This window comes from Panthera tigris, chromosome D3, assembly GCF_018350195.1.
Source record: "Panthera tigris isolate Pti1 chromosome D3, P.tigris_Pti1_mat1.1, whole genome shotgun sequence".
NCBI lineage: Eukaryota > Metazoa > Chordata > Mammalia > Carnivora > Felidae > Panthera > Panthera tigris.
In genome coordinates this window covers 16,299,750-16,326,934 of record NC_056671.1, presented here as the reverse complement: position 1 = coordinate 16,326,934, position 27,185 = coordinate 16,299,750, and the positions used below count along the sequence as shown (strand labels likewise).

Below are 27,185 nucleotides of genomic sequence, written 5' to 3'. Positions count from 1 at the left end.
TCTCAAAAATAAATAAATAAACATTAAAAAAAAAATTAGCTCAGGAGAACCTGGCTGGCTCAGTTGGTAGAGCATGTGACTTTTTTTTTTTTTAACTAATCTCTACACCCAACAATGGGGCTCAAACTCACAACCCCCCCCGCCCAAGATCAAGAGTCCATACTCTACTGTCCGTACCCTACAGCATATGACTCTGGATCTTGGGGTCATGAGTTCAAGCCCCATGTTGGGGGTAGAGTTTGCTCAAAAAAAAAAAAATTAGCTTAAAATGGATTAAAGACTGAAATGTAAGACCTGAAACTCCTAGAAGAACTCCTAGAAGAAAGCAGAGAGGAAAAGCTTCATGGCATTGGAGTTGTTAATGGTTTCTTAGACATGATACCAAAAGCACAGGCAACAAAAGCAAAAATAGACAAATAGGACTACATCAAACTGAATCATTTGTGTACTTAAAAGGGGCACCTGGGTAGCTCAGTCGGTTAAGGGTTCGACTTCGGCTCAGGTCATGATCTCATGGCTCATGGTTTGGAGCCTCACATCCAGCTCTGTGCTGACAGCTCAGAGCCTGGAGCCTGCTTGGGATTCTGTGTTTCCCTCTCTCTCTGCCCCTCCTCCACTCACACTCTGTCTCTCTCTCTCTCAAAAATAAACATTTAAAAAAATTCTTAAAAAAGATACAACAGGGGTGCCTGGATGGCTCAGTTGGTTGAGCATCTGACTCTTGATTTCAGCTCAGGTCATGATCTCACAGTTGTGAGATCGAGCCCTGTGTGAGGCTCCTCGCTAGGTGTGGAGTCTGCTTAAGATTCTCTTTCTCTCCCTCTCTCTCTGTCCCTTCCCCGACCCAAAACAGGACACAACAAAGTGAAAGGTGACCGACTGAATGAGAGAAGATATTTGCAAATCATCTATCTGATAACAGGTTACTATCCAGAATACATAAAGATATTCTCTGGATGGACTGCGTGTAGAAAAAAGGTTTAGATAACTTTGGTATACCGCCTCAATTTGCTCACCTGTAAGGGCACTTGATCGTAGGTTAACCTGTGTATAGCTCTTCATATCTTTCCTGGCCCAGCACTCGATGCCGCTGCTGCTGTTCCTGTTTTGTTGCTGTTGACGAGAGCTCTGGACTAAGAGGCAGGTGCACACAGGCTCAAATCCTATCCCTACCCCTTTCTAGCTGTGTGGTTTTGAGCCAGATACTTAAGGTCTCTGAACCTGTTTCATCATCTGTAAAATCGGGAAGGTGAGGACCACGATAATAACTGTGTCAGAAGGTTGTCGTTAGGCCGGAAAACAACGTATGTGAAGCTCTCAGCACAGCGCCAAGCAAATAGAAGCACTCAGCACATGGCAGCCGGTAGCTGCTTTTAAGCATTTCCTGGAAGCAAGAGCTTTGTCCTTCAGGGGCCGGGCAGGTGTGACCTTGCTGGAGTGTGGGTATGCTGTCACCTGAAGAAGCCGTGAAGCTATGCTTAGCTGTTCTTTCCACTGGAGAGTGTGTTTTTCCCAGGCTGGGAGAGGCTGGGTGGTACACACCTGTGCATGAATCTGGTGCAGCATAAGGTCATGGTACAAAGAATGTATGTAGAGCTTGGCGGGGTACTCAGTGCCTGCCGGGTGCATTCCTCCACCAACCCTGTGTCCCCTGCAGAGGTCTGGGTTGTTACATTTAGCACGTCTCTTTCCAGGGGGAGAGGATTCTAGTAGCACGACCCCTCCCCCACCGGGGCTTTGCCCAGCATGAAATACACCTGAGAATTTGTCCAGCTCACCTCTGTGGAAGGCCTCCAGCTGGTTGAGGAAGGAGGAGAAAAGGAGGGAAGCAGGCAGGACTAAACCTCTTTTGGGTCTCAGGGCCCTCAAGCACTCCCCCAACCCACTACCACCGTGCCTGGTCCTGAGGCGATACTGTGGTATCGTAAACACCAGATCCAACTCACATCTCAGTTGTGCTGAGTGACACTGGGGCTGTCCCTTAACCTCTCTGAGTCTCAATTATCTTCTCTGAAAAAATGGAGTTTGAAACTGGACCCATCTCAGAGGTTTATGCCAGGTTCTTAGCATGGGACCTGGAGTAGAGTTCGTTTGCAGTAAACGGTAGTTAATACTATTAGTCTTAGAAGATTTGTAGCACCAACTTCTCCTCCTTCCTCAGACCCACCGGGAGCAGGCTTGGCCCTCTGTTTTGTTCCGACCCCAAAGAACCCACACAAGAAGGATTTAGAATTTTGCTGGCCAAGCCTTCCCTTTCCTTAAGCAGTTGTCACTCATTCTGGAGGCTAACAGACCTACCCTTCAGTCAGGCTGATGTGGGGCCCTGAGCTAACTTTACTCTCCCAGCCCCCGCCCACCCCTTGGTGGGCACTGGGACAGTCCGTGTATCATCCTGAACAGCACTGTCCAATAGAGCCCTCTGTGATGATGGAAATAGTCTATATCTGTGCTGTCCAATACCGCAGCCACTAGACACACGTGGATTGAGAAACTATTTTTTTAAATGTTTATTTATTTATTTATTTTGAGAGAGAGAGAGAGAGAGAGAGCAGGGCAGGGGCAGAGAAAGGGAGAGAGAGAGAATCTCAAGCAGGCTCCTTGCTGTTGGCACAGAGCCCGATGTAGGGCTCGAACCCACTAGCCGTGAGATTATGAACTGGGCCGAAATCAAGAGTTGGACACTTAACTGACTGAGCCACCCAGGGGCCCCAAGAAACTAATTTTTGATATTATTTAATTGTAATGAATTTAAGTAGCTACATGTGGTTAATGGCTATCGTACTGGACAGATGTAGAAACCTTAGGCACATATGGGGCGCCTGGGTGGCTCAGTCGGTTGAGCGACTGACTTCGGCTCAGGTCATGATCTCATGGTTTGTGAGTTCGAGCCCCTCATTGGGCTCTGTGCTGACAGCTCAGAGCCAGGAGCCTGCTTCAGATTCTGTGTCGCCCTCTCTATCTGCCCCTCCCGCACTCATGCTCTGTCTCTGTCTCAGAAATAAATAAATATTAAAAAAAAAAAAAAAACAACCCTTAGGCACATATGAAGCAAAGGATGACTTAAAATCCTGGGTCCAGTGGGGGAAGAGTCAGTCCCAAGCAAACAAATCACTTGCCCTTGCTGGGCCTCAGTTTCCCCATCTGTTTACTAAAAGCTGTTTCAGTGTTATCTCATTAGCTGAAGGAATTTTCCTGGGGTTACTGGTTTGGGATAAAATAGGGGAGCCCTTCCAGACGGATTTCTTCTTTTTTTGGCCCCGGTACATGCTCAAAGGAAAAGTATAGACAGCTGGAATCCTAGAGGACTTGAGCAGAGGCCACAGGGTTAGAATTAGGCCAGTTGATTCTGTACTGACTCGGACATGGCATAACCTTACCCAGCGTAGAAGGAAATGGTTCAGCGGGAAGAAGCAGGTATGGGTTCACGTCTGGGCATGGCCATTTCCAGCCCTACCTCAGGCTGAGCCTCAGTGTCCTCATCTGGAATGTGGCCAAGATGCATCCCAGGACAAGAGATGATTAAACATAACATGGCAGTGCGATGAAAGTGGCACTTAACCTCTGATCTTCCTCCCGCAAACCTATAACCAATCTGTATTCTGATTAGAAGAGAAACATCAGACAAATTGTAACAGAGGGGCATCCTATGATATACCTGACTGCAATTCCTCACAACTACCAAGGTCATCAACAATAAGGGAGTCTGAGAAGCTATCACAGCCAAGAGGAGACTACAAAGACATGACAACTGAATATAATGCACTATCTTGGATTGAATCCTGGAACAGGAAAAGGACATTTGGTGAGAACTAAAGAAATCTGAATAAACTATGGGCTTGAGTTTTACTAATATCCTTTCTGATACTAATCATGTATCGATGTTGGTTCATGAATTGTAACAAATATACCATTTACTAATGTTAGATATGTTACTAATGCAAGATATTAATAACAGGTGAAGCCTATGGGAGAGGGCAAGGTGGGGGAGGAGGGTATGTGGGGACTCTTTACTCAGGAAAAGTAAGTAAATGAATAAACACATAAAGTAAAAATAATAGGGTCTGCCTCCCCACCTCACAGGGCTGTTGCAGAAATCATGTGAGTACTAAGTAGGAGAGCACCAAGTAAACTGATTATAAAATAGAACATATTATGTGAGGAGCGCCTGGGTGGCTCAGTCTGTTAAGTGTCTGATTTCAGCTCAGATCATGATCTCATGGTTGGTGGGTTTGAGCCCCACATCAGGCTCTGTGCTGACAGCTCAGAGCCTAGAGCCTGCTTCAGACTCTGTGTCTCCCTCTCTATCTGCTACTCCCCCACTCATGCTCTGTCTCTGTCTCTCTCATGTCTCTCAAAAATAAATAAACGTTAAAAAATTTTTTTTAAAGAACGTATTAGGGGCGCCTGGGTGGCTCAGTCGGCTGAGCGTCCGACTTCAGCTCAGGTCATGATCTCACAGTTCGTGAGTTCGAGCCCCGCATCAGGCTCTGTGCTGGCAGCTCAGAGCCTGGAGCCTGCTTCGGATTCTGTGTCTCCCTCTCTCTCTGCTTCTTCCCTGCATACACTCTGTCTCTCTCTTTCTCAAAAATAAATAAAGATTAAAAAAATTTAAAAAAAAGAACATATTATGTGAAATGTCTAGAATAGGTAAATCTATAGAGACAGAAAGCAGATCAGTGGTTGCCAGGGGCTGGGAGAGAATGACTGCTAAGGGGTATGGGGTTTCCTTTGCAGGGGTGGGGAGAATGAAAATGTTCTGGAACCAGAGAGGGTGGTTGCACAACACTGAATGTAATAAATGTCTCTGAGTTGTTCACTTAACTTTTTTTTTTTAAGTGTTTGGTTTGGTAATCTCTACACCCAACATGGGGCTTGAACTCATAACAACCCTGAGATCAATAGTCGTATATTCTTTAAACTGAGTCAGCCAGGCACCCCTGGATTGTTCACTTTAAAAATAAAATGGTTGAGGGGCACCTGGGTGGCTCAGTCGGTTGAGTGTCTGACTTCAGCTCAGGTCATGATCTCGTGGTTGGTGGGTTTGAGCCCCGCATCAGGCTCTGTGCTGACAGCTCAAAGCCTGGAGCCTGCTTGGGATTCTGTGTCTCCCTCTCCCTCTGCCCCTCCCCCACTCACACTCTGTCTCTCTCTTGTCTCTCAAAAATAAACATTAAAAAAAAACCTTAAAAAAAATGGCTGGGGCAACTGGGTGGCTCAGTTGATTTGAGTGTCTGACTTTGGCTCAGGTCATGATCTCACAGTTTGTGAGCATTGGGCTCTCTGCTCTCAGTGCAGAGCCCCCTTCAGATCCTCTCTCCCCACCTTTTCTGCACCTCCCCCACTCACTCTCAAAAATAAATAAAACATTTTTTAATGCTTATTGTTTATGTTTGAGAGAGAAAGAGAGAGAGAGAATGAGCAAGGTGGGGGGAGGAGCAGAGAGAGAGGGGGACAGAGGATCTGAAGCAGGCTATGAGCTGACAGCGGAGCCCGATGCGGGGCTTGAACTCACGAACCATGAGATCATGACCTGAGCCGAAATCGGGTGCTCAACTGACTGAGCCACCCAGGTTCCCCATAAAATAAATAAAACATTTAAAAAACAATAAAATAAAATGGTTAATTTTATGCTATGTGAATTTCTCCTAAAAAATGTTATACAAACATTTGATATGTGCGCTTTCATTCTACAAGTCAGATCCAAGTCTTTGGAACTCCAAAGTCCAGGGTGTCCTTGCAAACCCACACTGGAGAATGAAGGAGGGGTGGCATTAATGTAGTGCAGAAAAATAAAACATGTGCCTTAGAATCAGACATGCCTAGGGTCGCCTGGGTGGCTCAGCCGGTTAAGCGTCCAACTCTTGGTTTCAGCTCAGTTCATGATCTCACAGTTGTGGGATCGAGCCCTGCATCGGGCTCTGCACTGGCAGCATATAGCCTGCTTGGGATCCTTTCTCTCCTTCTCTTTCTGCCTTTCTCTCTCTCCCTCCCTCCTTCCCTCCCTCAAAAGTAAATAAATAAACTTAAAGAAAGAAAGAATCAGACATGCCTAAGTGTGGGCCCCTGCTCCCCACCATTAGATGGCTGTGTGACCTCAGGCAAGTTACTTCACCTCTCTGAACCCATTTGCTCATCTGTTAAATGCATGATTGATGGGACTATTCACTGAGACCCACAGCTCAGACCCATAAGACATGCAGGCAGGCAATGATAGAATTGGGCTGAGTGCAAAGGGGTGGGGGGAGGGTCAAGATTCCCAGCCATACAAATTCCAGAAATAATCCCTTCCATTAAAAGATGTCGATGACCCACACATATCCCCCTTTTTCCAATGATCCCTTGCTGGCAGGGCTTGCTACTCGGTAAAGGTTATTCCTGCAACAGACAGGTTCAAGGCCAATTCAGAGCAGGTTGGGAGCAAAGCAAACACTACAGCCTTATCTTGGAGACATGGTATGGGTATAAAGAGAGAGGCAGTAGGTGGCTTTAGTCCTTTCTCTTGCTCGGCAACTTAACAGGATGAAATTCCTTGTGCTGGCTGCTCTGCTTACAGGTAGGTGAGTCTCCTCAGCTCAGCGCTAAGATCTCACTTCTCTGGAATGGGGGTCACAGGTCACAAGGCTGGCCAGCCTTGGAGGCTTTTTTCGGGGCTCTCTATGGGGCTTAACAGCTCCCATAACAAATTCCCCCACAGTTGGCACCTTTCCAACCTCCAGGTCCAAATTCAGATGACCCTCCTCAGAAGGGCCTACCTGCCCTCTACCATATTGCCTTGGCCTGGGGTCTTCCCAGCACCTACATTTGCCTGCAATTTGTATCTTGTTTCTTGTTGATGCATTCCCTTTTCTTAAAGCTTTAATTTTTTTTTTTTCAGTAAACTCTACCAACACGGGGCTTAAACTCACAACCCTGAGATCAAGACCTGAGCTGAGGGGCTCCTAGGGGGCTCAGTCGGTTAAGCATCTGACTTTGGCTCAGGTCATGATCTCACAGTGCGTGGGTTCAAGCCCCGCATTGGGCTCTGTGCTGACAGCTCAGAGCCTGGAGCCTGCTTTGTTTTGGATTCTGTGCCTCCCTCTCTCTCTGCCCCTCCCCCACTGGCGCTCTGTGTCTCTCTCTCACACACACACAAAAATAAAATAAATATTAAAAAAAAAAAAGACCTGAGCTGACATCAAGAGCCGGACACTTAACCGACTGAGCCACCCAGGTGCCCCTCCTTTTTTATCCTCCACCCATATTGAAGTATGGGCTCCATGAGAGCAATGATAGAGCTGTTTGCGCCATTTATTGAATGAATCCATGGAATCAGATATATTGGAATTCAAATCCCACCTCATTCATCCATTCAACACTGATATATCAGAGCCTCCAAGGTATCAGGCTCTGGGTTGAGACTGAGGACTTCTAGATGGACGCGTTCCCCTCCCCTCCCGCCACACACACACACAGGCACACACATGAAAATTAGCTTTGTGTAGGTCTGGCCTGTGCAAAGAGCAGAGCTGGCTGGATCAGAGACTGAGAAAACAGGGAAGCAGGCGGGGGGGCGGGGAGGGGGGTCTGGAGATGGGCCAAGGTAGCCAGGCCACTCCTGTCTGTCTGCTGCCAGTGTGGAGGCTGCTCACAGGGGAGCGTGACCAGCTGCCACCCTCCCTTTGCCCTGGGGTATAAGCATATGGAGTGGCTCCAGTGCGCACGGCAGATCAAGGGAAGAAAGGGCAAGGCATGGGGCAAAAAGATGATACTGGTGGCCACGTGAATGGGACCCCAAAATCATGTAGCGCCCTCTTCAGGGCCCCAAATCTCACAGGGGCTGGCCCTGAAAATGTGAAGGGGTCCTGCCTCCTGAGTCTGCTGTGCCAAGCCTTGTGCCTGGTTTGGGCAGGCACTCAGCTACAAGAAGACTTTTTAAAAACTTATTTAATAGACACTTATTGAGCACCTACTATGTGTCAGACCCTGGGGAACAAAAGCCCTGAGGCCTGTCCTTGACTTTATGGTCCAGTGAGAGGGAGGCATAAATAAATGACAGATACAGACTGCTATAGGTACTGTGAAGCAAACAACATAAAGAAAAATGGTAGCAGAGGAGCCACTTGGCTTAGGTGGTCAAGAAAGAAGAGGTGGCATTTAAAACAAGATCCTCCAGCCTTTTGAAAAGATGACAGGTCAAGGCGACTGGGTAGCTAGGTTAAGCATCCGACTTCCGCTGGGATCATAATCTCCCAGTTCGTGGGTTCCAGCCCCACATCGGGCTCTGTGCTGACAGCTCAGAGCCTGGAGCCTGCTTCAGATTCTGTGTCTCCCTCCTTCTGTCTTTCCCCCTACCGCACTGTCTCTGTCTCTCTCTCAAAAATAAATAAACATTTGAAAAAAAAAAAAAGATGACAAAGTGTGCCAGTCAGAGGGAATGGCAGGTGTGTGGGCCTTGAGGCAGAAGAGAGCTTGTCCTGTTGAGGATGGAAGGCCACACAGGCCTCTTTATGCTCCTGCCCCATCTCAACCCCGCCACATCCCCACCTAACCCATCCTTTTTTTAAAGTTTATTTATTTTGAGAGAGAAAGAGAGAGCAAGCATGCACACGCACATGAATGGGGGAGGGACAGAGAGAGAATCCCAAGCAGGCTCAGTGCTGTCAGCACAGAGCCCAGCATGGGGCTCAAATTCAGCAACCGTGAGATCATGACCTGAGCTGAAGTCAAGAGTCGGATGCTTAATGGACTGAACCACCCAGGCGCCTCCCAACTAACCCATTTTATTTTTTTTTAATTAAAAAAAATTTTAAAAATGTTTATTTATTATTGAGAGACAGAGCATGGGAGGGGCAGAGAGAGGAGAAGGCACAGAATCTGAAGCAGGCTCCAGGATCTGAGCTGTCAGCACAGAGTCCGACACGGGGCTTGAACCCACAAACTGCAAGATCATGACCTGAGCTGAAGTGGGACACTTAACCCACTGAGCCACCCGGGCGCCCCTCCCACCTAACCCATTTTAGATTCCCCTTACCATGCTCAGAGCCTGGAGCTCTAACAAAGGATCCGATTTCCTTATTTATTTCATTTATTGCTTACTGTTTTTCTACCCTACTAGGGAGCTTTATAAACTCAAAAGCATTGAGCTTTATAAACTCAATGAGGTTACAGATTTTCTATTTGCTCACTGATGTATTTCAGTTCCTACAGCAGTGACTGGCCCATAATTGGTGCTCAATAAATATTTGCTGGATAAATAATGGGGACCTCATAGAAAACATATGTTTACACAAAAACTAGTGCACAACTGGTAATAGCAGCACTATTCATGAGAACCAAAAAGTATAAACAACCCAAATGTCTATCAAGTGATAAATGCGGTCTCTCCACACAGTGGAATACTATTCAACTATAAAAGGAATGAAGTATTGATATATGTTATAATGTGGATGAACATCAAAAACATTGTGCTAGGGGTGCCTGGGTGGCTCCGTAGGTTAAGTATCAGACTCTTGGTTTCGGCTCAGATTATGATCTCACAGTTTGTGAGTTCAAGCCCAGCTTCCGGGCTATGTGCTGATAGTGCAGAGCCTGCTTGGGATTCTCTTTCTCCCTCTGTCTGTCTCTCCTCTGCTCTCATGCTCTATCTCTCTCAAAATAAATAAACTTTTTTAAAAAAGGACTGGTAAACTTAAAAAAAAATTATTCTGTATGATTCCATTTACATGAAGTGTTCATAATAGGAAAATCCATAGAGTTTACTGGTTGCCAGAGGGGAGAGGGGAAAAGGGGAAGGAATGCTAATGGGAACAGGATGTTCTTTTGGGGGTGATGAAAATGTTCTAGATTTAGTGGTGATGGTTCCACAACTCTGTGAATATACTAAAAACCACAGAAATGTACATTTTTAAAACTATTTTTTATTTATTTTTGAGAGTGCGCAAGCGCGCTTGAGAGGGGAGAAAGGCGGGGGTGGGGGGGGGGTGGGGGGGTAGGGGGCGACAGAGGATCAGAAGCCGGCGCTGCACTGACATCAGCTATTCCAGTGCAGGGCTCGAACCCACGAACCCTGAGATCATGACCTAAGTCCAAGTCTGACACTCAACTGACTGAGCCACCCAGGTGCCCATGAAATGTCCATTTTAAGTGTTTAAATGGTGAATTTTGTTATGTGAATTTTATCTCGATAAAAAATATTTTTTTTTTTACGTTTATTTTTGAGACAGAGAGAGACAGAGCATGAATGGGGGAGGGGCAGACAGAGAGGGAGACACAGAACCGGAAGCAGGCTCCAGACTCTGAGCCATCAGCCCAGAGCCCGACACGGGGCTCGAACTCACGGTCTGTCAGATCGTGACCTGAGCTGAAGTCGGACGCTTAACCGACTGAGCCACCCAGGCGCCCCTCTATAAAAAATATCTTTAAAAAGCTTTATAAAAAGAAAAAATCCTCATTTACATTACCAGGTTTCTGTGTCCAGCTCTCTTCCGAGGAGGCAGCTGGAGGGGTGAAAGGCAGCGTGGGGCTAGAGAGCAGGCAGGAGGCAGTGGGGCCCCTGGGCGCTGGCAGAGCCAGTCAGGATGGATTTAAACTCTGGCTGTGTTTTCTTGCAGTGGGTGCTGCTGAGGGGGGCGTCAGCCCGCGGGCAGTGTGGCAGTTCCGCAACATGATCAAGTGTACGATCCCCGAGAGTGACCCCGTGAAGGATTACACCGACTACGGCTGCTACTGTGGCCTGGGTGGATCCGGCACGCCTGTGGATGAACTGGACAAGTGAGTGATTGATCGGCAGGGAGAGGGGAGTGCCCGTGCGGTGGGGGGAGGGCACAAGCCAAGGATCTCACGAGGAGGCACAGAAAATGGATTTCCATATTTGCTAAGGGTAACATATTTTAAACTCTTGTATAAACAAAAATGCTCCAAGAGGCCCCTGAATCCAGTGCTCTCGGTTAGGAGCAAAGGCGGAAGGTTGATGTCAAGCAATAGTGGATGCTGCTGCCCTCTAGTGGCAGAATATTGCATCACAAAACACCACAGCGTCGATTGGACTGTCCTCTTCCAGCAGTGGTTAAGACTCTCACTGCATCTTCAGAACACATACGTGATTGTACGATATTCCTGCAACCCATTTTTAAATCGCCTTCAATAAACACGATAAAAGGACTTACATTTTTCAAGCCACAGGATAAATATCTTCCGGAGCATGTCAGCTAAATCATTCCCCTTGATGAGCCTGCCCTGCTGCCCTGCCCCTGCCTGAGCTCTGTCCTTCCCCCACTCTTTAGGTGTTGCCAGACACACGACCACTGCTACTCACGAGCCAAGAAACTGGACAGCTGTAAATTCCTCCTGGACAACCCCTACACCAAAACCTACTCATACTCATGCTCTGGATCTGAGATCACCTGCAGCGGTAGGTTAACTCCTTTGTGGAAGAAATAATAGTAATGATATCCACCATTTATTGATCGTCTTGGTGCCAAGCTGTGTCTCCTTTAATCCTGGCAACAGTCCTATGAGATAGGTATTATTATTATACTTGTTTGACAGATGAGGAAACTGGGCACCCACTGTTTGGGACTTTTTTTTTTTTTTTTTTTTAGCAGTTTCAGAACTTTTGAAATTTTTAAATTAATGTTTATTCTATTTTTGAGAGAGACAGAGTGTGAGCAGAGGAGGGGCAGAGAGGGAGGTAGACATAGAATCCTAAGCAGGCTCCAGACTCTGAGCTGTCAGCACAGAGCCTGTTGCAGGCTCGGACTCATGAACCACGAGATCATGACCTGAGCAGAAGTCAAAGTCAGACACTTAACCGACTGAGCCACCCAGGCGCCCCATTTGGGTTTTTCTGAGGGTTTTTGTTTTTGTTTTTGAGAGACAGAGAGAGAGATAGAATGCGGGAGAGGGGCAGAGAGAGAGGGAGAGAGAGAATCCCAAGTAGGTTCTGCACTGCCAGCACAGAGTCCTACAAGGAGCCTATAGGGGCTCCATGTCACAAATTGTAAATTCATGACCTGAGCCAAAATGAAGAGTCAGATGCTTAACCAACTGAGCCACCCAGACACCCTGGGGTGTCTGGTTTTGAACAGGTTTATATGGCTCCAAGGTCTCTGTTCTTAACTGCCATGCTATATAGCTTCGTTATTTCATGAAAGGAGCTTAGAACTACCATTTATTAGTTTCTTATTACATACCAGGGAGTACGCTGAGCATATATATGTTTTATTAATCCCATTTTACAGGTGAGGAAGCTGAGGCTCAAAAATAGCTACTTGCCCAAAATCACAGAACTTGTAAGTGGTAGGGCCAGAATTTGAACTCAGTTGTTTCTGATTTCAAAGGTTCTGGTCTTAACCACTAAGTTATGCACAGCTCATGGTGAAATGTGTTCCTTTATGAAGGTGGTTCTGAAGGGCAGACAGTTCAGAGGTGAATAGTATTGTCATGCTAGGCTACCATTCTGGATTTTCACTACTCTTTTCTATGCACTCACAGACGGGTCCCACTTTCCAAAACTGTACATACATCATTGGAATAACTGTAACTCAAATCCAGAGGGCCAAGAAAAAAGTTACCAGGAATCCCACCATCTTTTTTAAAGCACTGTTAAAGTTTATTTATTTATTTGTTTATTTGGGGGGGGGGGGGTGGATCCCAAGCATGCTGTCAGCACAGAGCCTGATCTGATGCAGCAACTTGAGATCATGACCTGAGCCGAAATCAAGCATCAGATGCTTAACCGATGGAGTCACTCAAGCGCCCCAGGAATCCCACCATCTTAAGGAATAAATGATTTCATAGCTCTGTGTTCATTTGTGCTTATCCTTGGAATAACGTTTTTATCGTTTTAATCATAGCTAGGCACGTGCCCACCTCAAGTCCTTTGTTCCTTCTGCATGAAACACTTCCCATGTGAAGTCTCATTCCAGGACTTCAAATGTTGCTTTCTCTGTGCAGCCTTCCCTTTTATTTTTTTAATTTACTTATTATTTTTTTTTTAGAGAGAGAATGCAAATAGGAGAGAGGGGCAGAGGGAGAGAAAAAGAATCTTAAGCAGGCTCCATGCTCAGTGCAGAGCCCAAAGCGGGGCTCAGTCCCATGACCCTGGGATCATGACCTCTGCCCCTCTCCCCCACTCACCCTCTCTCTCTCTCTCTCTCTCTCTCTTAAAAAAAAAAAAGGATCAGAGAGGAACAAAACTTTAATAAGATTATTGAACGTAAGCAGAAGTACATAATTAAATTATAGATAACAAATTTGAAATGCATTTTAAAAGTTAGCATTGTTGTTTCTTTTGGCTATAAAAATAAACAAGGCCAAAGTAGTGTAATTTCAAACTCTACAGAAATATATCATGGAAAGTGGAAGGTGCCTATAATCCTGCTACCCAAGATAACTAGTTAGATGCATTGCCCTTCATTTTCCTTTAATAAAATATCTTGGAAACATTTCCACATATAGGTGTACTTAATTGTTTTAAATATCTGTATAATATTCTACTGTAAGAATGTTCTGCAATTTTTATTTTTATTTAAAAAATTTTTCTACATTCATTTATTTTTGAGAGGCAGAGTATAAGTGGGGAGGGGTAGAGAGAGAAGGAGACAAAATCCAAAGCAGGCTCCAGGTTCTGAGCTGTCAGCACAGAGCCTGACTCGGGGCTCAAACTCACAAACCGTGAGATCATTGACCTGAGCTGAAGTCGGACGCTTAACCAACTGAGCCACCCAGGTGCCCCTGTTCTGTAATTTTTTAAATGTGTTTTAAAGTAGAGAAATTTGCTTGCTAAACTTCACTAAGTTTATATGCACAATACTTTGCTGCTTCGAGTATATGTTTTAGTGTTTTCCATATTGTTTATAAATTGCTTGCCTATGTTATCAAAGATCTATAGCTCTGTGGGTTATAAGAGCTCATTTAGGGATGTGAAACAGATAGGACTTTCCTAACAGCATCGATCACACCTAGGATTGCCAGAGTAAACACATGTTGTCCAATTAAATTTGACTTTCAGATAGACAATGAACATTTTTTATTCTACATTCCAAACATTGCACTTTTTTTTTTGTTTTTCTGAAATTCTGGTATTTTTATTTGCTTAATCAATCAAACCCAAATTTGTATGAATGTAATGGCCATTATTTATTCCAGTTAATTCTTCCTTCCCTCCAGACTGGACAAAGCAGGATCTACCTTGGCTCAGTCCTCTCCTCTTGCTCTTTTCCAGATGAAAACAAACCCTGTGAGGCCTTCATCTGCAACTGTGACCGCAATGCTGCCATCTGCTTTTCAAAGGCCCCATATAACAAGGAGTACAAGAACCTGGACACCAAGAAGTACTGTAAGAATTGAGTGTCACCTCTGGAGAGCATCATCTCCACCCACCTCATGCCCTTCACTTTACCCTGTGTCCTCCAATAAAGCACTTTGTTGAAAAGCCTCACGTTTGCATATTGTTTTATCCTCTGTCTATGCAACATGACTAAGTCTCTTCCTAGTTCTTTGTAAGCATCATTAGTTTTAGCCTTGGACGTTGAACGACAGGGATATTTCTAGGAAGTGAACACCGTTAAGACCTGAATAATGATTAGCCACTGATTATTGCCAGATCAAAATATATAATCTATCCTCGTAGGTAAAAACCTACCTCTTTTTCATTACCCCAAGGGCTGAGGGAGAGAGAAAACAAATTCCTTTAGCAATCTTTACATGAGCATCTGATGGGTACTCATTAAAGGAAATGTAATACGGGAAACACTAGTACAGTGGCTGAGACTGAAATGAATACATAAGGGGCAGCTGGGTGGCCCAGGTGGTTAAGCGTTAAATTCTTGATTTGTTTCCGCTCAGGTCATGATCTCGCCATTCATGGGTTGGAGCCCCACATCGGGCTCCTCGATCACAGTGCAGAGTCTGCTGGGGCTCTCGCTCTCTCTCTCTCTCTCTGCCTCTCCCGCAATCCTGCGCGAGCTCTTTCTCTCTCAAAATAAATTAAAAAAAAATAAATGAATACATAAACAAACTTAATTGGGAGCGTTCTGAAGTAGCGATTATATCTCAGCAGCCGCAGTATCATCACAGTGCTTAGCACGTCACACACGTTCATTAAGTAATTGTTCAACGAGGGTACATCTTGGCGCCAAGGTTTGCAGCAGTCCAGGAAAAACCACGTGGCTCTATTTACCTTTTCAGATCACGTGATCCTGCACCAAACCCACTTTTCCCGCCCCCCCCGCCCCCCCCCCCGGAGGGATTTCAGAGTAGGAAATATGATTGGTATCTTGTGGACACGTGGTTCCCCGTTCCTCTTTTTATATTGGTGAAAAGAGGCCCAACCGCCGGCCTACCTCCGCACCTCCCAGGCTCTGGCCTGGCTTCCTCGCGCGTCAGCCGGGGCCAGCGCAGGCGCAGTCGCAGTGGTTAGTAACGGTTGCTCCAGCCGGCGTGCGGGTGAGGTGGCGGGCGACGGCCCCGTGCGCCGCTTCCTGGGTCTTAGGTGCGTTGCTCTCCAGGGTCACAATACGGCCGGAAGGACAGTGGGCGGGCCGAGGGTGAAAAAAGAGCGAACTCACGTGGGTATGACGTTGGGTCCCACCTCCCTGCCTTGCGCGTCCAGGTCTGGGTCTCTCGGCCCCACACACGCCCCTCCTCCCCCAGCCTCCCTGCCAGTTTCCGGTCGGTAGCTCCTCCGGGCTTTTATCCCGGAAAGGGACGAGGGGGCCGGGAAGTTGGGGTGCAGGGAGCCAAACTGGGGCGAGGAGAGAGGCGAATGGATATTGGGCGAACCAAGGGTTTTTGCACCCGAAGTCCGCACTTGAATCCCCAACCCCCGCTCTCAAGAGGGGGGAAAAAAAGGTGGAGGGATTTGCAGTTCTGACCTCCCTGCTTTTGCCTTTGTTACCTCCATTTGAAATGCTCCCCCTTTTCCCGCCTGGTGCTTGCCTGTTCATTTTTCCAGGACCTTGTTGGGGTCACCTCAAGAAGTTTCTTGAGCCTTGCCCTCCTTCCCTCCCAAAGTACAGTTGCGCAGTTACCCCATTGGGTTTCTAGAGCATTAAAGAAAGAGGGTTCAGAACTGGATGGACGGGATTTGATTACTGGCCTGGTCATGCCAGGTGACCTTGGGCTAGTTACATGAAATCTCCGAGCTTCAGGATCCTCCTCTTTCAAAAGAAATAATAGTGTTTAGATCAGAGGGTTGTGGGAATTGGGTGAGTCAATGCCTTGTAAAATGCTTCCTACAGAAATGCTTATTGTATAGTTACTGTTCATAAATACTATTTTCCCAAGGGGAAGCAAATGGAAGAATACTCTTTATTTTCTTTAGAAAGACGTTATTGTATCAAGCCAGACTTGGCTTCTGTAAATTCTTTTTGAAAGACAGACACACACAAAGGAAATGTGGCTCTGGAGAAGATCCATGGGAGTCTAGTTAAAGGAGTACTCAAATAGGAGACCAAGGTTTAGCCTATTGATAGCAGCTGATAACTGCTTACCATACGTGCCTCCGGTACTGGGCTATGAGCTTCAGATGCATCACTACCTTTTTAAGTTTTCATTAACAACCTAATGAGATAGCTACTAGCATCCTGATTTATAAAGATATTGAAGATTAACCACTTGCCCAAATTCACATAACTATTAAGCAGCAAAACAGGGATGGAAATCCAAGTCTGTCTATATACTAAGAGTTTCGATTCCATGCTATAATTCCTTTTGTAATAAAAAACCCACTCTCCTTTCTTGGACGAGTTTCTTTTTTTTTTTTCTTCATGAACTAGAATTTATGTTTTGTGACATCAAAAATTAAAAAATCTGGATCTCAGAGCACCCATCTTGAATTTCAACAAGGATAATGTATCCGGAATCAACTTTTATATTTGGTGGCAACCTCTGCTATTCCTAGGAGTGGAGTAACTGACTCATCCTGGTTTTAGCACTGAAAGTCCTGCATCCCAGGAAACCCCCTCAATACTGGGCGATATGGGACAGTTGGTCACCCTGCTTAGAGGAGTGTTGAATTTCCTAATGGTCCTTAAAGCGATCCTCTCAGGAAAAGTCTGACATTCACTGAAGACTGATTCTTATGCATGGCCAAGCACTTCTTGTGGGGTTAACTCTTAGTAAGCAAATGTGTTATAAGATATTTCGCATAGCGCTTGGGATATAGTGTGCTTAATAAATTCTATTATTTAAGAGAGAGGTGAGTGAAAGAGAGGACCTAGGCTGGCCGACTCCATTTTGTTCTGTGTCCTCCATCTTGAGTGACTGTCCCCGACATGGCCCCCTTTCCAGGAAAACTGCAGAAAGAAATTCCCGCTCAAACTTCAGACCACGCCTCCTTGAGTAACTTCCCGCTCACCCCTTCAAACTTCCCGTTCAAACCATGCCCGGCAACCTGCGCATCGGGACTCTGAACCTTCCCCAGCCAATCGGCTAAGGGCATGACCATTACCCCCACCAACTGTCCCTAGATCCCTATAAAACCTTTGTGCTTTTTGAAACTCGTGCTCGCTCTCTGGCATCTCATCGCTGCGTCGGTGCAGGTAGGGGATTGAGCTCGAGCTAGCTCAAATAAAGGCTCTTAGCTTTTGCATCGGACTCGGCTCCCTGGTGGTCTTTGGGGATCACGAATTCTGGGCATAACATTTGGGGGCTCATCCGGGGTCCCCAAGACCCCCGAGGGGCCCCCGACCCAGAGAGCCTGACTGGCCACGGTTAGTGACTGTTCATTCCCTGTCTCTTCTGTGTGAGCTCATTTCTGAAATTCTGGTAGTGCCCGGCGCGGTCTAAGTGGACACATGGGAGGACCACGGGCCGGGAGTTTCGGAAGACGTTCCGATACTCCCTTCTGGAGGGACGTGGATTCCCCTCAAAGATCTGAGACGAGGCGGGTCACTCCCGCCAGTCGGTGTGAGGCCGTCGTCTAGCTTTCAGTTTTGCTTCCACGGAGTTGGAAGACTTTCTAGGGGCCCTCTGTTTGTCTGTTTCTGTGTTTCTCTGTTTTGTTCTGTGGACTTACTGGACGGACGTTATGGGACAGACTCAGACTACTCCTCTACTGATCATTTTAAGGATGTCAGGGGAAGAGCTAACAACCTCAGTGTGGAAGTCCGAAAGCGTCGGTGGCAGGTTTTTTGTTCTAGCGAGTGGCCAGCTTTCAATGTCGGATGGCCGCCAGAGGGAATCTTCTACCTCCCTACCATCCACCGAGTCAGGGGTATCATCTCTTGGCCTAAGACGGGCCATCCTGATCAGCTCCCTTACATTATCACTTGGCAGGACCTTGTAGAAGACCCACCCTCTTGGCTTAAGCCCTTCCTAGCTCCACGCCCTCCGGAGCCGAAACCCATTCTTGCTTTGCAGGGGACAGAGAAGAAGGAGAACAAGAAAAGTCTTACCCAGCCTTCAGTACCCTTCTACCGTGTCCTACAAGGGGGGGACTGAAGAAGAATTAATTTTTCCTCCCCCGTATAACCCCCCTAGGATGCTGGAGGAACACCATCCTCCCCCTCCGGGGGAGGCAGACACTGTTCCAAGAGCGGGAGGCGGAAATGCTCCAGTGGGAAGCCCGCCCTTTACCAGACAAAGGGCTCAGAGGGAGCAATCCGACTCCACTACTCTGCCCCTGCGAGCCACCAGACCCCCAGACGCGGAGGGGAATCAGCCCCATCACTATTGGCCTTTTGCCACTAGTGACCTCTATAATTGGAAAGCTCAGAATCCTAAGTTTTCTGAGAAACCGGCAGGGCTTATTGATTTATTAGACTCTGTTCTTTTTACTCATCAGCCCACGTGGGACAATTGCCAGCAGCTTTTGCAGGTGCTGTTTACGACTGAGGAGAGAGAAAGAATCCTCAATGAGGCCCAAAAACTAGTTCCGGGCACAGACGGGAATCCCACCACCAACCAGGCTCAGATAGATGCCTCCTTCCCCTTAACTCGGCCCAAGTGGGATTTCAACACGACAGAAGGTAAGGAGAGGCTCCGGGTCTACCGCCAGACTCTAATGGGGGGTCTCCGAATGGCTGCTAGGAAGCCAACCAATTTGGCCAAGGTAGGAAATGTGCAACAGGAAAAAGATGAATCTCCGGCTGCCTTTTTAGAATGGATCATGGAGGCATTCTATACCTATACCCCCATGGATCCAGAGGCTCCGGAAAGCAAGGCAGCTGTTATCATGGCCTTTGTAAACCAATCGGCCATAGACATTAGAAGAGAATTACAGAAAATAGATAGACTAGGAGAAAAAAAGTCTGCAGGATTTACTGGTGGTAACCAAAAAGGTATATAATAACCAGGAGCCTCCTGAGGATAAGCAGGCTCATGCCATGGCGGCTGCCAGCAGTAAGCAGACTCGAGACTTGGCCAGAATACTACTAGCTACCACTGCTGACTCCCCCGAGGAATGAGACCGCTGTCTCCGGCAGCTGGCAGACGACTCAAGAGGAGGTAAAGGAACCACCAAGGTGGGGAAGCAGGGGCTGCAGAAAGATCAGTGCGCATACTGCAAGGAGATAGGGCATTGGGCCCAAGATTGTCTGAAAAAGGCCAGCGGGAAGGGAAGCAAGACTGATTGAGTAAAAGTCTTAAGAGCTAGATGAACTGAGTGATTAGGGCAGTTGGGGTTCGGACCCTCTCCCTGAGCCCAGGGTAACTCTTAAAGTAGAGGGGACCCCTGTTGACTTCCTTGTCGACACTGGAGCGCAACATTCGGTCCTCCGCACCCCACAAGGAAAACTAGCCAGCAAGAAGTCCTGGGTACAAGGGGCAACTGGTATGAGCCAGTATTCATGGACTACCCGAAGAACGGTAGATTTGGGGACGGGACGGGTATCCCACTCCTTTATGGTAATACCAGAATGCCCCCACCTGCTGTTAGGATGGGACTTACTGACCCAATTGGAGCTCAGATAACTTTCAGACAAGGGGGGGCCTCGGGTCACCGATGGCAAGGGCCACCCCATTCAGGTCCTGACCATGAAACTAGAGGATGAATACTGCCTCCACCAGGAGGCGCTCCCGAGAGAGGATAATATAGACAGATGGCTACAAGAATTCCCCTCGGTTTGGGCAGAGATGGGGGGGATAGGACTAGCCACTCACAGGACCCTGGTCCTGGTAGAGCTCAAGCCAGGAGAAGGTCCGGTAAGGATCAAACAATACCCCATGTCTCAGGAGGCCTGGAAGGGGATCCAGCCACACATCTGGAGACTACAAAGCCTAGGGGTACTAGTTCCTTGCCAGTCTGCCTGGAACACCCCCCTACTGCCGGTCAAAAAGCGTCACACAAATGACTATCCACGTACAAGGTACAAGACCTCCAGGTAGTAAATAAGAGGGTCACGGACATACACCCAACTGTTCCCAACCCATATACTCTTTTGAGCTCCTTGGCGCCCTCCAGGGTCTGGTATACTGTACTAGATTTAAAGGACGCCTTCTTCTTGGCGTCTGCCGCTGGCACCCCAAAGCCAACCCTTGTTCGCCTTCGAGTGGCATGATCCGGAGGAGGGCTACAGCGGGCAACTCACCTGGATATGGCTGCCTCAGGGGTTCAAAAATTCGCCCACCATCTTCGACGAGGCACTACACAAGGACCTGGACACGACTACAGAAAGGAGCACCCTGGCCTCACCCTCCTACAGTACGTAGATGACATCCTGATTGCTGCCGACACGGCCGAGGACTGTGAGCAAGGGACCCAGGACCTGCTGGCTACCCTGGGGCCCTTGGGGTACCAGGCATCCGTGAAGGAGGCTCAGATATGCAGGGAGAGGGTAAGTTACCTGGGATATATCCTGGAGGGCGGGCAGCGGCAGTTATCAGATGCCAGAAAAGAAACTGTCCTGAAGATCCCTACTCCCACCTCCCGAAGGGAAGTAAGGGAATTCCTAGGATCGGCCGGCTACTGTTGCCTCTGGGTTCCGGGTTTTGCTGAGATCGCCAGGCCCCTATATGAAGCTACCAAAGAGGGGAAAACATTTGAATGGACTGAAAAAGAAGAAACTGCCTTTAATCAGTTAAAAAAGGCCCTCCTAAGTGCCCCAGCCCTGGGCCTGCCAGACATTATGAAGCCCATCCATCTCTTTGTAGACGAACACAAGGAAATAGCAAAAGGGGTTCTAACTCAAGCCTTAGGCCCCTGGAACTGCCCGGTGGCTTACCTGTCCAAGAAGCTAGACCCAGTGGCTGCTGGCTGGCCGCCATGCCTAAGAATTATTGTGGCAACAGCACTCCTAGTCAAGGACGCAGACAAACTGACCCTACGACAGGAGATCTGGATCACAACCCCACACACCATTGAAGGGGTCCTGAAACAGCCTCCTGATAGATGGATGAGCAACACACGTATGGCTCATTACCAGAGCCTCCTACTCAACCCTCCACAGGTGCGGTTCCACCCCAGTGTGGCCCTCAATCCTGCAACCCTGCTGCCCGACCCTGACCTAGATGCTCCACTACATGACTGTGCGGGGATCCTGGAGCAAGTACATGGATTCTGGACGGATCTGACCGACCGGCCCCTCCCCAATGCCGAGGCTACTTGGTTCACTGATGGCAGCAGCTTTGTGCAGGACGGAAACAGGTATGTGGGTGCAGTGGTTGTCACCGAAACGGACACCGTATGGGCAGAGGCTCTACCCTCCGGAACGCCAGACCAGCGAGCAGAGCTCATCGCCCTCACCAAGGCACTGATGCTGGGAGCTGAAAAATGGCTTAACATCTACACAGACAGCCGTTATGTGTTTGCCACAGCTGATATTCATGGGGCAATTTATCAGGAGAGGGGGTTACTGACGGCAGAAGGATGGACTATAAAAAATAAGCAGGAGATACTTGACCTGCTTACGGCCTTATGGCTTCCTGCCAAGCTGGCCATTATCCATGGCCAAGGGCACCAGAAAACTGATAACCCGGTAGCTAGAGGTAATCGAAAGGCTGACCAGGCAGCCAAGGCAGTAGCCCTTACTTCAGTCCCCACCATGACCATACAACTCCCAGACCCGGGAGACCCAGTTTTACCAGACCAGCCCAAATACTCCCGGGAGGAGTTACAGTGGATCAAGAAACTCCCCATGGCCCAGGAGATAAAGGGATGGTGGTATACACCTAACAAGGAGCTCGTGCTGCCAGGCCGGCTCAGAGTCTCACTATTAGAGCACATGCATCGGTCTACTCACATGGGGGCCTGAAAATTAAAAGACTTAATCCGACATGCCGGAATCCAAGAATCACCAACAGGACACCAAAATAGAGCAAGTTGTATCTGCCTGCAAGACCTGCCAACTCACCAACGCGAGAGCCACATCAAATAAAAGAACCAGGCTCAGAGGCACCAGACCGGGAGCCCAATGGGAGGTCGACTTCACTGAAGTTAAACCAGGAAAGTATGGTTATAAATATCTTTTAGTATTTACAGACACCTTCTCTGGCTGGGTGGAGGCATACCCAACCAAGCATGAAACAGCTCAGATGGTAGCTAAGAAGCTACTAGAAGACATCTTACCCAGGTATGGTTTTCCTGCCATGGTAGGATCAGACAGTGGACCAGCTTTTATCTCGCAGGTAACGCAGGCAGTAGCCAAGGCTGTGGGGGCAAACTGGAAATTACATTGTGCTTATAGGCCCCAGAGCTCAGGACAGGTAGAAAGAATGAATAGAACCCTAAAAGAGACCCTTACCAAATTAACCATGGAGACTGGCAGGGACTGGGTGACTCTCCTACCGAATGCCCTTTACCGGGTTAGGAACACTCCTTACACCCTGGGTTTTACTCCCTACGAGATCATGTGTGGCAGGCCACCCCCTATTATTCCCAACCTTCGAGCTGAACTTCTTGCTGAGTTTAAAGATCAAGAACTTTTTCTTTCCTTGAGAGGGTTCCAGAGGGCGCACGAGGACATTTGGCTGCGCCTCCATGCCATCTACAAGGCCAGCCCAACCCCGACACCTCATCAGTACAGGCCGGGAGACTGGGTCTACATCAAGAGGCACCGCCAAGAGATCCTCGAGCTGTGCTGGGAGGGACCCTACATCGTGGTGCTGACAACCCCCACTGCTCTCAAAGTAGACGGCATTGCAACCTGGGTCCATCACACCCACGTTTGGCCAGCGGACCCCTGCTCAATCCGGAAGGACTTTGTCACGCAATGGGCTGTCAATCGAGACCAACACAACCCGCTCAAGCTCAAGCTACAGCGCATTCGACCCACCTAATATTGGTAACTCTGTTAGCTCTGCTTGTCACTGCTCATGCTGTTGAGAGTCCCCACGTCCCCCAAAACATCACCTGGCAGATCATAGACACCAGCTCGGGGACAATACTTAATCAGACTTCCCAGAGCCACTCCAGGGACACTTGGTTCCCAGAACTTTGCGTAGACCTCCAAACTCTGCTCCCCTTGTCACCATATGCCCCCGGATTCCATGCACAGAACCTTTATTTCTATGTCTGCCCCAGCCACTCTCGCTCAAGCACATGTGGGGACGCGGCTGACTACTTTTGCGCCTCCTGGTCATGTGTCTCAACAGGGCACATCTGGTGGACCCCACCACGCACCGGAGATCTCATCGTGGTAAAGCGGCCCAGTGGCCCCCAACCGCCATATGCCTGGGGGCGCGGTAATCCCATAGTTATATCCTTTACAAGCCAAGGTAAAAAAACAACAGGATGGGAGAGTGGAAAAACCTGGGGACTCAGGATATACGACTGGGTTAGGCTGGGAGCCAAGGACAAGGGAACGTTATTTACCCTCCGAATGCAAGCAACTCCCCTTGCCCAGCAGTCCCCCACGGCGGTAGGACCCAACTAGTTACCTGACCTGCCCCCGCCCGGATGGCCACACCCAGAAACACCCAGGCCCCGGCCACACGGCCCTCCACATCCCCTGTCCCTACTGGAGTGCATCCGCATCTCCTGCGCCGGGTCACAACTTACTATCTGATACAGACCCCCTGTGGAGCACGGTTGTCAGAGCATACCAGGTACTAAACACTTCTAGGCCCGGCCTGACCAAGTCCTGTTGGCTCTGTCTAGATGTCCGGCTCCCATATTACGAAGGTATTGCCATTAAAGGCAATTATACAACAGCCTCCAACTCTAGCTCCTGCAGATGGCAGCAGGCTACTGCAAGACTAACCCTCCAGGCAGTAACAGGGCAGGGCACTTGCAAAGGCCACGTGCCCCCCGGGCAGTCACATCTCTGTAGTGAAACCCTAACAGTCCCCAGGGAGACAGTGTATCTACTTCCCCCCAAAAATGCATGATGCGCCTGTTCCAGTGGCCTCGCTCCCTGCGTCCACTCCCAAGTCCTTAACTCCTCGAAGGAAGGCTTCTGCGTACTCGTGCAGTTGATCCCCAAGCTGGTGTACCATTCGGAGGAAGAAATATTTAACAGGTTAGGCTCTACTAACTCCCGAAGTAAAAGAGAGCCCATTACAACCCTAACTCTGGCTGCGCTCTTGGGACTGGGATTAGTGGAGGTAGGGACCGGAATATCCTCACTCGTCATCCAGGACAAAAACTACAGAACCCTAAGGGCAGCCACTGACTTAGACATAGAAAGAATTGAGAAATCAATTTCTCATTTACAGAAATCCCTTACTTCCTTATCAGAAGTAGTACTCCAAAACAGAAGGGGATTAGACTTATTATTCATGCAGCAAGGAGGACTATGTGCAGCCCTAGGGGAAGAATGTTGCTTCTATGTTGATCACTTGGGGGTCGTAAAAGAATCTATGGCCCTCACAAGGGAAGGGCTGCAAAAGGAAAGTTAGAGAGAGAACAATCTCAGTCCTGGTACGAGTCTTTGTTCAACTGGTCTCCCTAGTTAACTACCCTCATCTCGGCCCTTGCCGGACCCCTCACCATCCTGCTTCTACTAGTAACCCTCGGACCCTCTATCATCAACAGGCTGGTCCAGTTTGTCAGGGACCACGTGGGGGCTGTCCAACTAATGGTCCTCCGTGCTCAGTACAAGCCCTAATAACAGAAGAGGACAAAATAGAAATGCAGCCGGTCCCATGATTGGGTCTGTAAGCTACATGACAAGGGGGGAATGAAAGAGCGGACCTAGGCCGGCCGACTCCATTTTGTTCTGTGTCCTCCATCTTGAGTGACTATGTCCCCCACATGGCCCCCTTTCCGGGGGAAAACCGCAGAAATTCCCGCTCAAACCTTAGACCACACCTCCTCCCCTTGAGTAACTTCCCGCTCACCCGTTCAAACTTCCCGTTCAAACCACGCCCAGCAACCTGCGCATCGGGACTCTGAACCTTCCCCAGCCAATCGGCTAAGGACACGACCATCACCCCACCAACTGCCCTTAGATCCCTATAAAACCTTTGTGCTTTTGAAACTCGCGCTCTCTCTCTGGCATCTCACCGCTGCGTCGGTGCAGGTAGGGGATTGAGCTCTAGCTAGCTCGAATAAAGGCTCTTCGCTTTTGCATCAGACTTGGCTCCCTGGTGGTCTCTGGGGATCACGAATTCTGGGCATAACAGTGAGAGATACTCCATTTACGACAGTATAAAAGAAATAGGAGTTCCTGGGAAGGAGGCTTCAAGTGTTATGTACTTGTTTGCCTTTGTGACTTCTATTTCCTAAAACTGATAGCAGAGCCATGGAAGCATTTGAGGAAAGTCATGCCCAAAGCTGGGCTTATGTGGTCAGAAGCCTATAACCAGGGCGGTGACAAACTGATAGCACCCACCAGTTGGTTTGTTATTCCAACAGAGGACACTTATGGTGGATTAGGACTGCCATGCTGGTAAAAAGCAAAAGATGGAAAGTGAAGAGACATGAGAAGCATCAGCTTCAGGAAATGCCAAGTTCCTCTTGGGACAAATTTTTGGGGAAGAATTCCAGCTCAGGAAGAACTATGAACAAAATGAATATTCCTAAGGTCCTGAAGACTTGGTTTCATGAATTGTGTCGGCATTAGGTGATGGGAAGAGCCTGCCTTCCTCCCTAGCAACCTTACTACTGGACTTTAACCATTCCTGGTCTCCTTGGCCGGTTGTACTGCTGGCTTCTACTTCAGGCTGACTTCTAACCATAATCTTCAGATAGATAAGAAGCTGTTGTTTAAGAAGAAAAGAACTGGGAGGAAAGTCTCGGATTCTAGTCCTGGCTCTGAAAATATGCTGCATGGCCTTAGGTTCCTCCAAAATAAAAATGAGGAGGGATGGACTTAATTTGCTCTCATTCTGCCATTCCGTGCATGAATCTGGCCATTTTCTGGTAGAGAATAAGAATGGGGGAACAGCACATTCTCTGTGAGCCACTTGAAGCCAAGAGGTTGTATCTTTGTAGCCTTAGTACCTTACTACTGTTATTAACCATTGACAAAATTGTGGTGAGAATGGCTTGAGATTCAAAAGACCCAGATTTGAATACAATTATTGGTGCTGACTTGGTAACTGAGCAAATCTGATCCCGAGCACCTTAGGATCTTCATCTGCAAAAAAGCTGGAATGAGATTTACAACAATCTTACACCTCTTCAGAATTAATGACTGTGGGAAAACAGAGTTGTGCACATGAAAAGAACTCTGTTGGTTTCAAGCTCTTGGATTATCCTAGGTAACTATAATTTACTTCCTAGGTAGGTGCAGGATGACCATGTATTGCTTGCCCTAATTTTAGACAAAAGACTATCCAGAATAGGCTGTGATTCTTTCATCCGCCTCACTTTTGATGAGATTGTGCTGAAAGCTTTAGCCTGGTACAATGATTCTTTTGGGCTAACACAATAATCAAACAAGGCTTACTGCCTTGCTCAGCAGAAACAAATCAGCTTAAGAGCCCACTTGGGAATTCAGTTTCCTCTCTACACATCAGGTTTGAGGCAAGTGTCTCATCTGGCAGCTGAAATCCAGCAGAAATCTTTAAAGAACCATGTCATAAAGCCTCATTCTCTTTTAGCTGATTAAAAAAAAGAATATAGGGGCGCCTGAGTGGCTCAGTTGGTTGTGTCAGACTTTGGCTCAGGTCATGATCTCACAGTTCATGGATTCAAGCCCCGCATTGGGCTCTGTGCTGACAGCTCAGAGCTTGGAACCTGCTTTGGATTCTGTGTCTCCCTCTCTCTCTCTGCCCCTCCCCTGCTCGTGCTCATTCTTACTCTGTCTCTCAAAAATAAATAAAAATGTTAAAAAAATAATTTAAAAAATAAAAAAAGAATATAAACATACAGCCCACATACC

General features: G+C 47.9%; 1 protein-coding gene across 1 annotated transcript; it reads left to right on the top strand.

Annotated features, from left to right (window-relative positions):
• Positions 1–6,495: 6,495 nt before the first annotated feature.
• Positions 6,496–14,410, top strand: PLA2G1B (phospholipase A2 group IB). Its single transcript, XM_015542636.2, has 4 exons — positions 6,496–6,553; positions 10,590–10,749; positions 11,262–11,389; positions 14,204–14,410. The coding sequence occupies exons 1-4, from the start codon at positions 6,520–6,522 to the stop codon at positions 14,326–14,328; spliced, it is 447 nt and encodes a 148-aa protein (XP_015398122.1). The 5' UTR covers positions 6,496–6,519; the 3' UTR covers positions 14,329–14,410.
• The last annotated feature ends 12,775 nt before the right edge of the window (positions 14,411–27,185 follow it).